This window comes from Phascolarctos cinereus, unplaced genomic scaffold, assembly GCF_003287225.1.
Source record: "Phascolarctos cinereus isolate Bilbo 61053 unplaced genomic scaffold, phaCin_HiC Scaffold_5;HRSCAF=322, whole genome shotgun sequence".
Taxonomy (NCBI): domain Eukaryota; kingdom Metazoa; phylum Chordata; class Mammalia; order Diprotodontia; family Phascolarctidae; genus Phascolarctos; species Phascolarctos cinereus.
Window position 1 is genome coordinate 263256017 of NW_027555958.1, and position 16281 is coordinate 263272297.

General features: G+C 37.4%; 1 protein-coding gene across 1 annotated transcript in view; it reads left to right on the forward strand.

Annotated features, from left to right (window-relative positions):
* Positions 1–11623, forward strand: part of LOC110193869 (myosin-4) — a 29097-nt gene extending 17474 nt beyond the window's left edge. Inside the window, exons 21-38 of the mRNA XM_020965887.1 lie at positions 796–1038; positions 1142–1318; positions 1629–1774; positions 2026–2116; positions 2206–2595; positions 3161–3287; positions 6529–6647; positions 6751–6947; positions 7671–7854; positions 7944–8109; positions 8215–8339; positions 8705–9013; positions 9400–9603; positions 10219–10344; positions 10434–10604; positions 10706–10810; positions 10946–11041; positions 11393–11623. Of these exons, the coding sequence (XP_020821546.1) occupies positions 796–1038; positions 1142–1318; positions 1629–1774; positions 2026–2116; positions 2206–2595; positions 3161–3287; positions 6529–6647; positions 6751–6947; positions 7671–7854; positions 7944–8109; positions 8215–8339; positions 8705–9013; positions 9400–9603; positions 10219–10344; positions 10434–10604; positions 10706–10810; positions 10946–11041; positions 11393–11545 (3129 nt within the window). The 3' untranslated portion in view covers positions 11546–11623. The remainder of the gene's footprint in view (positions 1–795; positions 1039–1141; positions 1319–1628; positions 1775–2025; positions 2117–2205; positions 2596–3160; positions 3288–6528; positions 6648–6750; positions 6948–7670; positions 7855–7943; positions 8110–8214; positions 8340–8704; positions 9014–9399; positions 9604–10218; positions 10345–10433; positions 10605–10705; positions 10811–10945; positions 11042–11392) is intronic.
* Positions 11624–16281: the final 4658 nt, after the last annotated feature.

Below are 16281 nucleotides of genomic sequence, written 5' to 3' on the forward strand. Positions count from 1 at the left end.
TCTTCTGCCTGCCTTCTCTTCTTCAAGCTTTCTTTTACAGATAGTTTAGATACAATGGCATTTCACACCTAAAGTTTCCAATGCACTTTCTCATTTAAAATATTCTGTCTTCAGATTAAGGATGCTAGGAGACTAGGACATAAGTGATAATACAAAGGATCACATATTGTTTACTTTTCCTAAGTACTTATTTCATATTTAAAAGATTTGAGGGAAATGTGAATAAAAGTGGTAGCTTGTGGTGTTCCTCAAAAATCTATATTCCTTGGGGCAGCTAGGTGGCGCAGTGGATAGAGCTCCAGTCTTGGAGTCAAGAGGACCTGAGTTCAAATCCAGCCTCAGACATATAACACTTACTAGCTGTGAGACCCTGTGTAAGTCACTTAACCCCAATTGCTTCACCGAAAAGCAAGAAAAAAATCTATATTCCTATTTAGGGACTATTTTGAGCAAAATTTTGAAGTAGGTAAATTTTGGTTTTGTCATGCATTGGCTTTACTGTACAGCTCCTTTTCCCCTGCCCTGGTTGTATCTTCCACATGCCAAGGTTGTCCTGAGACCAAAATCATATAACTGATGTTAAAGGAATTTTAAATGACAAAAGCATGATAGAATTTTAGGGCAAAATCGACTGGTAGATTAATTTTTAACTGGTTAATCAGCTGAATCAGTCAATCCAGCTAGCACATAGAAGCCCCAAAACTGGTTCATTTTTGGCCTTCTCTGCTTTCTAGACAAGTTGTTCTGGTTAGATGTGTAGACATAATTTTAGAAAATTATTTTTTTCTACCATAGGAAGCAGAAGGTTTGGCTGATGCTGAGGAGAGATGTGACCAGCTAATCAAAACCAAAATCCAACTTGAGGCTAAAATCAAGGAAGTGACTGAAAGAGCTGAAGATGAGGAGGAAATCAATGCTGAATTGACAGCCAAGAAGAGGAAACTAGAGGATGAATGTTCAGAACTCAAGAAAGACATTGATGACCTTGAGCTAACACTAGCCAAGGTGGAAAAGGAGAAACATGCTACAGAGAACAAGGTACAAATAATACCAATGAAAAGGAAATAATTTATATTATGCATATGTTATGTGCAAGTATGACACAGTGTAATATAATACAAAAACATTTTCTCTTATAAAGGTTAAAAACCTTACAGAGGAGATGGCAGGGCTGGATGAAACCATTGCTAAGCTCACCAAAGAGAAGAAAGCCCTCCAAGAGGCCCACCAGCAGACCCTAGATGACCTTCAGGCAGAGGAGGACAAAGTGAATACACTAACTAAAGCCAAAACCAAATTGGAACAACAAGTGGATGATGTAAGTATAAAAACACATAGACTCATAGAGCTGGTTGTGTTTTTTTTTTTACACTCATTGATTCATAGAATTTTGAAGCTGGAAATAAAAAGAAGATAATTTCCTTCTTTACTATAAACTGTTTTTATATTAAAGGAATGATGATACCACATTCATGAAATTTTTAACATAACTGATTTCCACTAATGACTTTTATTTTAAAAATTGAAATTGGTGTCACTTAAAATTTTCCATCTCATTGCATATAGATAGGTGACAAAGGATTCATGCCTTAAGAAATCAAATTAATAAAATGCATTTAAAAATTCAGCTTGAAGGATCCTTGGAGCAAGAAAAGAAACTCCGCATGGATCTAGAGAGAGCAAAGAGGAAACTAGAAGGTGACCTAAAGTTGGCCCAAGAATCCACAATGGATATTGAAAATGACAAAGCACAGCTTGATGAAAAATTAAAAAAGTAAGTACAAATACAACATAACTCCATTATTAAACTGATTGAGATACAACATTGGTGAACAAAATGATGTGTCCCATATAGAATTAAAACAGACACCGAAAAAGCTTTACAGGGCACATTTGACTTAGAAAGTATCTGTTAGCCCTCTTTTCCAAAATCAGCATTCCAGAGGGATTTTAATTTTTAATTTTTAAAAAGTAAAGGGAAATTTATGGAATTATGGTTTCTAATGTATACTGCTTTTCTAAAAGGAAAGAGTTTGAAATGAGCAACCTGCAAAGCAAGATTGAAGATGAACAAGCATTGGCTATGCAGTTGCAGAAGAAGATCAAGGAGTTGCAGGTAAAATCATCACTTCCATGGGTCCCAGACCCCATAAAAATATCCAGTGACAGGAAGAAGCTGATGGATGTGCTTTCCCCTATTTCCAGGCCCGCATTGAAGAACTGGAGGAGGAAATCGAGGCAGAACGCGCCTCTCGGGCAAAAGCTGAGAAGCAGCGATCTGATCTCTCCAGGGAGCTCGAGGAGATCAGCGAGCGCCTGGAAGAAGCTGGTGGGGCGACTTCAGCTCAGATTGAGATGAACAAGAAGCGAGAGGCTGAATTCCAGAAGATGCGCAGGGACCTTGAAGAGGCCACCCTGCATCACGAAGCCACAGCTGCTGCACTCCGTAAGAAGCACGCAGACAGCGTCGCTGAGCTTGGGGAACAAATTGACAACCTGCAGAGGGTTAAGCAGAAACTGGAGAAGGAGAAGAGTGAATTGAAGATGGAGATTGATGACCTTGCTGGTAATATGGAGACTGTCTCCAAAGCCAAGGTACTGTGGTCCACTTCCTATTTGTTTGCAAGGAAAAAAAGAAAACAAAAGTCTTTTTTTTTTTTTTACTATACTGAATGTTAAATCTTCAGGAATATAAGATTCAGAGCTAGAAGAGACCATAGTTCAACCCACTCATTTGCCACATGAGAAAGTGGTGATTTTGCTGACTGGATATGGCCAGTATAAAGAAAAAGAAGAAAAAGAAACTAAGGCTGAACTCTAGGCAGAAGAGCTCCCAGTTGGCTAGTGCTTCACAGAAGATAAAGCATTATCTGTAATAGTGAAGGCCATTGTTTATGTATCTTAATTAGAATTACTTTATTAGAAAGGGTTACATTAAGTCTTCTCACTTAGTTTATTGATGCAAAATTACTTTGTTTTTTTATCTATGTATAAGTTTTGATGGCAAAATAAGCCTCATGTGAAAATAATTCTCATGATTTTAGACACATCCCTGATAATACATATTTTTAGTATGCTAAAAACATAAACCAGCTTTGAATTTTCTTGGATTTCAGACTTACAAATTAAATAGTAATTTTTTTGATTCCTTATTTCACAGGCAAATCTTGAGAAAATGTGCCACACTCTGGAAGATCAGCTTAGTGAAGTAAAAACCAAGGCGGAAGAGCAGCAACGCCTAGTAAATGACCTGTCAGCTCAAAGGGCACGCTTACAGACAGAATCAGGTAATTACAGCCCAACACCTGCATACAGTGGGCTGGACTTCTTGTGGTCAGAGAGATTGGGTTCAAATCCTGGCCCAGCCACTTACTACCTATATAATCTTTTTTTTTTTTTTACATATGAAATCATGCAAAATATATTTCCATGTTAGCCATGTTGCAAAAGAAAATATAGACAAAAAAGGAGAAAAAGAAAGTTTAAAAAGCATGTTTTTGTTTTGGCTAGGCAATGTGGTCACACAGCTAACAAGTGTTATGTGTCTGAGGCTAGATTTGAACTCAGGTTCTCCTGAATCCAGGGCCAGTGCTCTATCCACTGTGCCACCTAGCTGCCCCCAAAGTACGTTTCAGTCTGCATTTAGAGTTCACCAGTTCTCTCTGGAGATAGCATTTTTCATTACGTATCCTATGGAATTGTCTCAGATCATTGTCTCGATCAAAGTAACTTAAGTCTTTCACAGTTGATCATCCTTAGAGTATTTCCATCACTGTGTACAATGTTGTCTTGGCTCTGCTTATTTCACTTTGCGTGATTTCATATAAATCTTCCCAGGTTTTCCTGAAACCATCCTGCTCGTCATTTCTTACAGCACAATAGTATTGTATCACAATCATAAACCACAACTTGCTCAGCCATTACCCACTTGATGGGCATCCCCTCAATCTCCAGTTCTTCGCTACCACAAAAAGAGCTGCTATAAATATTTTTGTACAAATAGGTTCTTTTCCCTTTTCTTTGATCTCTTTGGGATATAGACTTAGTCATAGTATTGTTGGGTCAAAGGGTATGCACAGTTGTATAAACCTTTGGGTGCAGTTCCAAATTATTCTCTAGAAAGGTTAAAGTTCACAACACTACCAATGATGCATTGTGTCCCAATTTTTCCACTTCCATTCAGCATTTATCATTTTCTTTTTCTGTTCTTTAGTCAATCTGACAGATGTGAGGTGGTGTCTCAGAACTGTTTTAATTTACATTTCTCTAATCAGTAGTGATTTAGAGCATTTCCCCATGTGACTCTTGGTAGCTTTGATTTCTTCTTCTGAAAACTGCCTGTTCGTGTCCTTTGAGCTTTATCAACTGGGTAATAACAAATGCTTTTTGATTGTTTTATTATTATTATATGAAAAAATTGGGAAGTTTTTAGCAGTGCCTGGCACATAATAAGTGCTTAATAATTGCTTGTTGATTGTGTATGGTCTTTGGGTCACCAAAAATATATGGCCACAGAAGAAACAACCAGCTTGACTTGCTATCATATTGATAAGTAAACAATTACTTGACTTATATTGTACCTTGAATATCTTTCTATTCCTCCTTTTGGGAGTGGATTGTACTGTGATTTCCTCATCAATTAAATTCAATTTAACAATTACATATTAAGTATCCCTTGTGTGACAGGCACTGTGTTGGGCACTAGGGATACAGATGCAAAAATAAAAACCCAGCCTGACCTCAAGGAACTGATATTTCACTGGGAAAAACAACATGTTTACCATATTGAACCCAAAAGAGAATTTGTGGGGATGTATTTGTGGGGCTGTGTTCCAGTTGTCACAGGTATCTCTGATTCCCATTGCCTAAAGGCCAGGTCTGTTCCACTTCACCAGGATTCCCTGTTACCTTTAAAGGGGTTTGGGAATATCTAGGCCCTCTGTCTAGTCCTACAGAAAAGATTCGGATTCCCCCAAGTGCAAGGGGATCTCAATATACTAGTTTCATTTAACCATTCAATAGTTGTATTAGCTCTATAGAGGAATATTTACTTCAAAGATGTAGCAAGAAAAAACATCCAAACATTCCCTCCAATACTTGGGAGCATAACACCCCTCTGTGGCACCTCATGGTGGGGGAGGCGGAAGGGGAAAGGATTAGGTTTACAGCTGAGCTCAGATCCCTTATAGCACAGTCCTACCAAGTTCCAAGTCCAAAGCACATCTTGTACTGGAGTCTGGGGTACCTTGGCTTCTTAGGGCTTGCCTGCTGAGCTGGATGGCTGCCCATCCAAAGTCACCACGGCTCAAACTCCAGTAACGATCCCACTACCTGTATCTCAGATTTCAAGCTGTGCAACCTGCCTGTAGTTGAAATCAACATAACACAGTAGCAGTAACGGCATGACTCTGTTGTTGATGGGTTTCTGAGTGCTTTGCCGTATGACTTGCAGTTGAACCTCACAACAGCCCTTTCCTTGGGGCTTTTCCTAGTCTTCTCTTCCTCTTCAAGGTGACTGTAGAGCCTTGTTATCTCTTTCACAGCTCAATCTTCCCTTTGCCCCTCAAAGATATGATGGAAATGCCATTGCTTGTTCCAACTTCTTGAATCAAGATGATGAAGTCCTCTCCCTGGTTCTGAGATAACTTCTCCCTCTACTTATATAATCTTGGGAAAGCTACTTACCCTCTCTGGGCCTCAGTTTCTTCAACTCTAAAATAAGAGGGTTAAATAAAATGGCCTCCTAAATCCTAGCGCTGTGATCTTTGAAGATGTACAGAAGGGGAAGAAAACATTTCCTCTTTTTGCTATTTCTATGAAACACCAAATACCAGTCAGTCAACTCTGAAATTAATTGTTCCATGTTCTTCTTCAAATTAATCTTGATGGTAAAATATGAAGCTTATCTAACTGACAAATGTTCTCTGTAATCAATCTATCAAAAACATTTAGTAAGAGCCTACTATGTGTTAGATATTGCACTTGGAATACAACTACAAAAGTGAGACAGTCCCTCTATGCAAGGAATTCATATTCTACTAATGGGATAGGATGTGTTCATAGATAAATACAGCATACAAATAAAATAAATATATAAGTGATTGGGAATAGGAGGGTATCATTAACAACTAGGGGATCAAGAAGAGCTTCTTGAAAAAGTTAGAACCTGAGGTGAACCTTAAAAGGAGATACAGGTTCCAAGAGCAACATGGGGCAAAAACTATGCAAAGGCACAGAAATGTGAGAACAGTATGTGCAATATGTATTTTTTTATAGTCTCAGTGCAAGGTAGGAAAAACAGACCCCTAAAAATTAAATAAGGCCAATAGACCTTTGAAGAACTAGATCTATTATTCCAAATCTCCCAACATCAAAGTAAGTATACAACTTTATTAGCTAAATTTACTTCATAAGAAGTATGATGGCAGAAAATCAACCTGCTTTATTTAATGTTGATATGATTCTGTTTCACATGATACCTTCTCCTGGGTAGAAGTATTAAATTTCTTTTATGTTGGACTTCTGCAGGTGAATTTTCACGTCAGCTTGATGAGAAGGACTCACTAGTTTCTCAACTGTCCAGAGGCAAACAAGCATTTACCCAACAAATTGAGGAACTGAAGAGGCAGCTTGAAGAGGAGACTAAGGTAAAAATTCCACTGCTGTTGTTTTTATATATGCCATCTCATTGAAGCAAATGAGGAAAATAGCATTGTCCAAGGTAAACATCAAATCTCATCATTTGCATAGGCAAAAAATGCTTTGGCCCATGCCCTGCACTCAGCCCGCCATGACTGTGACTTGTTGCGGGAACAATATGAAGAGGAGCAGGAAGCCAAGGCTGAGCTACAGAGGGCACTGTCCAAGGCCAACAGTGAGGTCGCCCAATGGAGGACCAAATATGAGACAGACGCCATTCAGCGCACAGAGGAACTGGAGGAGGCCAAGTACGGGCTCTTGGCGAAGGGGCAAGAAATAGCAAAGATTCGAAAAACATGTAGGAAAGAATAAATAAGTTAGAGCTTGGAAGAGTAAAAAATGTTTTACAATCCATGACTGACAATTCACATACTCTCTGTAGACCCCAGTTTCCTCATCGCAAAAACAGAGGATTAGACTAGATCACATCTAAAATCTCTTTCAATGCTAAATCCTAGGGTCCCCTATACTTTTGAGTGGGACAAGACTAGAAGTCATTAACTGGTCAAATTCACAGTGAAAGGTACAGGAAAACAGTTTGTGGCCACATCCTTCTTTCACAGACATTTCTAAAAAGGAATGGAATATATAAAAATCTGTATCGCTCCCTCCCACTCAACAATTTCCTCCTCCCTTTTCAGATCACAATTAAAGGTATCCTCCAGAAACTCAAATGCGTATGCACACAATCAAATATCTGCACAAATACAGAGACCTTGGGGCTTTGAAAAAATAAAAACTCAGCCCTCAGAATGTTGGATTCCCTTGTGCTAGATATGAGGAGATAAGACCATTGGTGAGAAAAAAAATTCTGAGGAACAGATTGTCTTGAGAGAAACTTTTTTTAAAAAGTCTATTCATTTTGAGAAAATTATAGGCAAATAAATATTTTAAGAATTGCCTTGTAAAATTAAATTTCATAACTCATTCTTTCCTTGGTCAGTCATCTTATGAAACATGGATCTTTTCAGAAAGAAACTGGCCCAACGCCTACAAGATGCTGAGGAACATGTGGAAGCTGTGAATTCCAAATGTGCTTCCCTTGAAAAGACCAAGCAGCGGCTACAGAATGAAGTGGAGGACCTCATGATTGATGTAGAGCGGTCCAATGCTGCCTGCTCTGCTCTTGATAAAAAGCAAAGGAATTTTGACAAGGTATTTCATAGAGAAGTTTCTATCTTTTGGGGAATTTGCAAAACACCTTATTCTTGACCACAGAGAATAATTATTGATTGCTCTTTTAGGTGTTGTCAGAATGGAAACAGAAATATGAGGAAACTCAGACTGAGCTGGAAGCTTCCCAGAAGGAGTCCCGGGCTCTCAGCACAGAGCTGTTCAAAATGAAGAATGCCTATGAGGAATCCTTGGATCAACTGGAAACCCTGAAGCGAGAGAATAAGAACTTGCAGCGTGAGTGCCTTTCGTCTCTTCTACCTCTAAAATGCTAGAGGGAAATCCTTTTCCTTTTTTTATTATTACTCAATCAATTTTCTTTTTTTGTTTACTAACCAACAGAGGAGATTTCAGACTTAACTGAGCAGATCGCAACAGGGGGGAAGCATATCCATGAACTGGAGAAAATAAAGAAACAAATTGAGCAAGAAAAGGGGGAACTTCAGGCTGCTCTGGAGGAAGCTGAGGTATAAGTCAATCAATTAAACCAACAATTGATTATTAAGCACCTACCTTGTGCTAGTTGCTGAGTGATACAAATATAAAAATGAGCTGACCCCTGCTTTTAAGAAACTTATATGATACTAGGATAGAGAAATACAACAAATGCTGTTTTTTTCCCAATCCATTTAATAATCAACTAAAAAAGTCATTGAAACTTAGCTTATCATATAAAAAAAATCTTTAAGGGGTGCATAGCTACAATGCTTTCCAGAATAATAGAAATAAAATCACTACATTAAGGTACGTAGAGGGAATAACTGCTTTTTAAAAACCATTGTAATGTTTAGAAAATGCCTTTTTGCCCAACTGAATTTTTTCCCCCATTAAGGCTTCACTTGAGCATGAAGAAGGAAAAATTCTGCGCATCCAACTTGAGTTAAACCAGGTGAAGTCTGAAATTGACAGGAAGATTGCTGAGAAGGATGAAGAAATTGATCAGCTGAAGAGGAACCACCTCAGAGTTGTGGAATCAATGCAGAGCACATTGGATGCTGAGATCAGAAGCAGGAATGATGCTCTGAGAATAAAGAAGAAAATGGAAGGAGATCTGAATGAAATGGAAATCCAGCTAAACCATGCCAACCGCCAAGCTGCAGAGGCCCTAAGGAATCTGAGGAATACACAAGGTATCCTGAAGGTAAGTTGGGTTAATGTACAAGATCTTTTATAAAGTCTTGTGTGCAGTTTTTACTTTTTACTTTTAGATTTTTATGATGTTAATTTGTAAATATGACCTAAAAATAATTTAGTAATGACTGGTGGCTTTAAGACACAGTTTATTTTCTTTGACTACAGTTTTCATTTTTCAGTGGTCCTAGGGCCTGACATAAAAAAAGCATTGAATCCCTTTATACAAAGTGGTTTAATTTAATTTAAAATTAGGTTTGTAATTTGTTTCTGTCACACTTGGAATCTAAGTTATAAAAGATTCTAAGTACGTAATGATTTTGTAAAAAATGCTACATTTGCCTTAGCTTCACTTTGACACGCAAACAGAAGATGTGATTTTCCTTTAACATATAGGACACACAACTTCATTTGGATGATGCCATTAGAGGCCAAGATGACCTTAAGGAGCAGTTGGCAATGGTTGAGCGGAGAGCTAACTTGATGCAGGCTGAGATTGAAGAGTTAAGAGCTTCCCTAGAACAGACCGAGAGGAGCAGAAAGATAGCTGAACAAGAACTTCTGGATGCTAGTGAGCGTGTGCAACTCCTACACGCCCAGGTGAGATTTTTGTTATCAATTGATAAACAAGCGTTTATTAAGCATGTAGTACCTAACAGGTCTGTCCAAGGTTTAGAGATATAAAGACAAAAATTAAATCGTCTCCACCTTTAAGGGACTCACCTTCTATCAGAGATTAGAAACATTTTCTAAAGATTGGGACAATTTTAGATGTTACATCTAGCCCCTGATAAGACACAACCTTTGACTTTTTTAAAGTTCTAGAAAGAATACAGAACTGATGTAATAACACCTACCTGAGCTTCATGTGCATTTAGGGACTCCTTATGATTTCAAACTACGTGACAGGTGTGTTGATTAGAGTCTAGAGTCCTAATTCTAGGAATTGCCTATTTTTAGAAACAAAGAAAAAACCCTTGCCAACCATTCTAAAATTCTAAAATTAAAGGAAAAAAAGATTTTAAAATATAGAGCCAGGGGACAGAGGGAACTAAGGGACAAACAGAGAGTTTAGTTCTACTTTGGTATATGTTCTAAAATGGATGTCTATTATCTCTGGTAGGAGTAATTATCAACTATATATGCATAGATTAATTTTAATTATATGTTATTAAAATTACTAATTGTGCTGTATTTTTCAAATATTCTAACCAGAACACTAGCCTGATCAACACCAAAAAGAAGTTGGAAACAGACATTTCCCAAATCCAAGGTGAGATGGAAGACATGGTTCAGGAAGCCCGGAATGCAGAAGAGAAGGCCAAGAAGGCTATCACTGATGTGAGCAGAAAACACATTGATTTCCCCCCCTTGATCCACTTATATGACTACTTGATATTTATAGTTGTCTTGGTTTACTTGCTAACCAGGCAGCCATGATGGCTGAGGAGTTGAAGAAGGAGCAGGACACCAGCTCCCATCTGGAGAGGATGAAGAAGAACATGGAGCAGACTGTGAAGGACTTGCAACACCGACTGGATGAGGCCGAGCAGCTGGCCCTGAAAGGAGGAAAGAAGCAGATCCAGAAATTGGAGGCCAGAGTAACTATCCTAAATATTAGATCTTTCCCAGCCTATTCCTTGGACTGGTTTCAGCAAAAACTGTTGAAAACCAAACCAAATTGAACTTTGTCTTTTTCCAGGTTCGTGAACTTGAAAATGAGGTTGAAAATGAACAAAAACGCAATGTTGAGGTTGTGAAGGGCCTACGTAAACATGAAAGACGAGTGAAGGAACTCACTTATCAGGTGAAGTTATCTACCATTCTATATAACTATATTCCCCCTTCTCTTCCCATTCCCCACCCCTTCCCATGGAAATGAAAGATAAGAATAGTTGTTGGGTTTGAAAAGGTGAAATTACCTCTTCATCAACTCTTTCAGACCGAGGAAGACCGTAAGAATGTTCTCAGGCTGCAGGACCTAGTAGACAAATTGCAAAGCAAAGTGAAAGCATACAAGAGACAAGCTGAAGAGGCCGTGAGTATAGTTCCTTGGCCACCATTTGGCTAAAGCAAATGTTTCTTTTTTTTTCCTTCTACAGTCCTCTGGTGGTTACCCCATAATTCCCCACACCCAATGAATTGCCTCCAAGAAACTAAGCAGGATTATATCTGTGTTCCTTTTCTTGACTTGCTGGCAACATAATACATCTTAAATTTGGAAAGGAAATCTCAGAATAACAAGATGAGGAGGAAATAGTCAGCTGAATTGGTTCATAGTCCCATACCCTTTGTTGTCAACATCCAGCAATATTTTCCTTCTTCCCCCCAAAATAGAATCAGAAATGCAGACTTCTCTTTTTCTGACCAATATGTTTTATATCCTCAGGAGGAACAATCCAATGTCAACCTCTCCAAATTCCGTAAGATCCAGCATGAGCTGGAGGAGGCTGAAGAACGGGCTGACATTGCTGAATCCCAGGTCAACAAACTTCGGGTTAAGAGTCGGGAGGTCCACACAAAGATTATTAGTGAAGAGTGATCACATCCTGATGCTTCAATGTGACTGAAGAAATGAGCATAATGTGAAATTCTCAGTCACTTTACTCTGTAATTACTGCCTACCCTGTCTTTAATGTCAAGCTAATAAAGCATAAAGAGAAATTTGCAAACCAAAGTTGCATTTGTCTTCTTATAATAATATTACTTCAGTAATATTAGGGGTAATAATAGCTCACATTTATATTGTGCTTTAAATTTGGAAAGCATTTATATACCATATCGCTTGACCCAGTGGCCATGTAATATAAGGTCTATTATTATTCCATTTTACAGATTAGTATACTGAGGCTCAGAGAGATTAAGTGATTTGTATAGGGTTATACTACTAGCAAGTATCTGAAGTTTCAAATCCAAGTCTTACTGACTCCAACTCCAACATTTTATCAAATGTGCTAATAATAATAATAATCCATATTGTTGTTTCATGTTTTAGTTCCCTCTTTGCAAACTGTTTCTCACCTCTCCTCCTAAGAGATGATATAGCTTTTATTAAAGTAGGTCTTACTATCATCCTGAGTTGTTTTTTTTTTTCTCAATGACTTTTTAGCACCACTCACAATTATAAGGCTCGGTATTGAAAGAGACTTTAGTCAGTCAGGCAGTCAGGCGATAAACATTTATCAAGTGCTTTCTATGTACTAAGCACTGCCCTTAAGGAAATCACAATCTCATGAGGCACACAATAAGTAAACAAATATATACAAATAAGCTATAAACAGGAAAAACAGGAAAGAATTCAAAGAAAGAAGGCACTATAATTAAAAGAGGTTAGGAAAGGTATCCCATAGAAGATGGGATTTCAGTTGGGAAACCAGGTAAGCCAGTAGATAGAGATAAGGAGGGAGAGTATTTCAGGCATGGAACACAGCCAGAGAAAATGCCCATAGCCAAGAAATGGAGTATCTTGTTCATGAAGCAACAAGAAAGATCACTAGACCCCAGAGTAGGTAGTGGGGAGTAAAGTGTAAGAACCTTGGAAAGATAGGAGGGGGTTAGGTTATGAAGGGCTTTGAAAGCCAAGCAGAGTATTTTATTTTTTATCCTAGAGTTAATAGGGAGCCACTGGACTTTATTGAGGGGTTAACATGATCAGACCTGTGCTTTAGGAACAATAGTTTGGTGGATGAATGAACGATAAATTGGACTGGGAAGAGACTAAGGCAGGCAGGACCACCTGAAGTCTATTGCAATAGTCCAAGTATAAAGTGATGAAGGCCTACATCAAAGTTTTGGTGGTGTCAGAGGAGAAAAAAGGGCATATTAAAGAGTGGTTGTAAAGGTAAAATCGATGGGCCTTGGCTACAGATTAGATATTGGGGGTGGGAGAGAGAGAAGTCAAAATTGACATCTAGGTTGCAAGCCTGAGGGATTGGGGTGTGGGGCTACAGTGTTGGCTTGACAATAATTGGGAAGTTAGAAATGGGAAGATTTAGAGGTAAAGGTAATGAATTCAGTTTTGGATGTGTTTAAGATGTCTACTGGATGTCCAGTTCAAGATGTTGGAAAGGCAGTTGAAGATTTGAGATTGAAAGTCAGCAGAGAGAACTGGGCCGGATAGGTAGATTTGAGAATCATTAGCATAGATATGGTAATTAAATCCGTATGATCTGATGAGCTCATCAAATGAAGTAGTATATAGAAAAGAGAAGGGTCAGGACAAAACTATCTAACCAAGAGTTAGAGGACATGACCCAGATGAAAATGCAACAAAGTTGACCGAAAAGGAACACTCTAATAAGTAGAGAGAGAACTAGGATAGAGTAGTGCTCTCAAAACCTAGAGAGAAGAGAGTATCAAGAAGAAGAGGGTGATTAACAATGTCAAAGGCTGCAGAGAGGTCAAGAAAAATGAGGATTGAGAAAAGGCCATTGGATTTGGCAACTAAGAGATCACTGGTAACATTAGAGAGAATAGTCTTGGTGGCATGATGAGATCAGAAGTCACATTGTAAGGGGCTATAAGAGAGTAAGAAGAGAGCAAATGGAGTCACTTGTGACAGATAACTTTTTCAAAGAGTTTAGCCACCAAGAGCAGAAGAGATATAAGATAATAGTGTAGATGTAAGAATCAAATGAGAGTTTTTTCTTTTTCTTTTTTCTTTTCTTTTCTTTTCTTTCTTTTTTTTGTATGGGGAGAGATGGGTAACAAGGAAGAAACAAGAAGATAGAGAAATCAAAGGTAAGTGACAGAGTGGAGATGTCAAAGTGGACAATCTGTTGGAGGAGACAGAATGAAATGAGATCACATTGGAGATCATCTAATTTAACCACCATCTTTAAAACATCCACTCAAATAGCTCAGAATTACTCCAAAGTTATGAGAAATCAGGAAAAAAAATGTTGTAATAGAATATTGCAAAGGACAAAAAGTTCAAAATATAACCCAAAATAATATATCCAGCATGGCTTTGCCTAAAAAATCAATAAAAAAAAAGGCTGACCTCAGAAGGAGAAGTATTTGAAACTCTCCTAGAAAAATTAAATAGAACATAGTTTAGTAGAGCTAAATTTTAAAATGTACCAAATAAGAGAAATACAAAATAAATATAATTATCAAGGGGAAAAATCTATTCAAATAAATCTCCTCATTTTTCTAGGTTATTAAAAAAAGAAATCAGATTGAGGAGTAAAAAATTAACAAATGAGGACTATTTAAAAAAGTAAAGATCTAATGGGATCTTAAAGAGTTGGGAGAAAAGGAAGAAAAGGTAATTTAAAAATCTATAAATTATATCCTACACTCACCTACAAGAGGACAGGAAAAGGAGAAATATTAAATTAACAACCATAATTATAAATTGGAATGGAATGAAGAAACCATTAAAAAATCAGATAGAATGGATTAGAAAACAGAATGCAGCAATATTTCACTTATAAGCAACATACTTGAAAGACAAAGATTCATACAGAGCAAAACGAGGAACTAAAGCAAAATCTACTATGCTTCAGAATGAATTCAAAAACGCAAGGGCAGCAGTCATTATTTCAGATAAATCTACATAAATGTAAGTAAGATAAAAAGAGATAAACAAGGAAAACACATTTCACTTAAAGGCATTTATATAATTAATAAAGATCAATGCTTAATATATATATGTGTGTATATATATATATGTGTGTGTGTGTGTGTGTGTGTGTGTGTGTGTATATATATATGAACAAAAATTGAGGTAAAGAACAAAGAGGAACTAACCATTTTATCCAAGATTACATGACTAGAGAGAGCCTGGCCCTGACACAAAAACCCAAATAACGAGCCAAGGTTGGAGATATAAATAAATAGAAGACAACACATACTGTAAAGAATTGTGTCAAGAGATGTGTAAGAGGTAATTCTTGAAGAAGAGAACAACTCCACCACAACTATAAGCACAGCCTCAGAGGGAGAAAAATGGCGAAGAAGAAGAAGAAGAAGAAGAAGAAGAAGAAGAAGAAGAAGAAGAAGAAGAAGAAGAAGAAGAAGAAGAAGAAGAGAAGAAGAAGAAGAAGAAGAAGAAGAAGAAGAAGAAATTATAAGATATTAAGGAAGAAATTTAAAAAATAGAATCAGAACAAAAATAGAAACTCTGGCAAAAATCATTGGAAGGAGAATAAATTGCTTAGAACAGAAGGTGGAAAAGTTTACCATAGTAACAGCTTCATTGAAAACTAGAAGAAACTAAATAAAACTCAATGATTTCACAAGACTACAGGGAACATTAGAGCAAAATCAAAAGATGCTTTAAAAATAGGCAAGAGTTATCTAATATCAAAATCAATTCACCTGGAAAATAGGTCAAGGAAAGATAATTTAAAAATCATCACACTTTCTGAACACCATGACTAAAAAAAGAGCCAATTACATATTCAAAAATCATGAATTAAAAGTAACCAGATTTACTAGAACCAGAGGGTAAAGTAAAAATAGAAAGAATATGATAATATAATAATAACTGCTCTGGAAAGAAAACCCAAAATGAAAAACTCTGATGAATATCATAGCAAAAGTCCAGAACTTCTAAGTTAAAGAAAATAAAAACTAAGAGAAGCAGCAGCAGCAGCAATAGAAGAAGAGGAAGAGGAGGAGGAGGAGGAGGAGGAGGAGGAGGAGGAAGGAAGGAAGGAAGGAAGGAAGGAAGGAAGGAAGGAAGGAAGGAAGGAAATAAGAACAAGAAGTTCTAAAATGTTATTTATTTAACTTATATGCAGAGTATACCATGCAAAATGCCAGGCTAGATGAATCAAAAGCCAGAATAAAGGTGGCAGAGAGAAATATCAACAATCTCAGATATACAGATTACATCACTCTGATGGCAGAAAGTGAAGAAGAATTAAGAAACCTCTTGATGAGGGTGAAAGAGGAGAGTGTAAAAGCTGGCTTGAAGCTTAACATGTGAAAAAAACTGACTAAGATCTTTGCAACCCATCACTTCTTGGCAAATAGAGGAAGAAGAAATGGAAGCAGTGTTAGATTTTATATTCTTAGACTCAAAGATCACTGCAGATGGTGACTGTAGCCATGAAATTAGAAGACAATTGCTCCTTGGAAGGAAAGCTATAACAAATCAGGACAGCATACTAAAAGACAGAGACATCACCTTCCCAACAACGGTCCATATAGACAAAGCTATGATTTTTCCAGTAGCAATGTATGGTTGTGAGTTGGACTATAAGAAAAGCTGAATGCCACAAAAGTGACGCTTTCAAATTGTGGTGCTGGAGAAGACTTTTGAGAGTG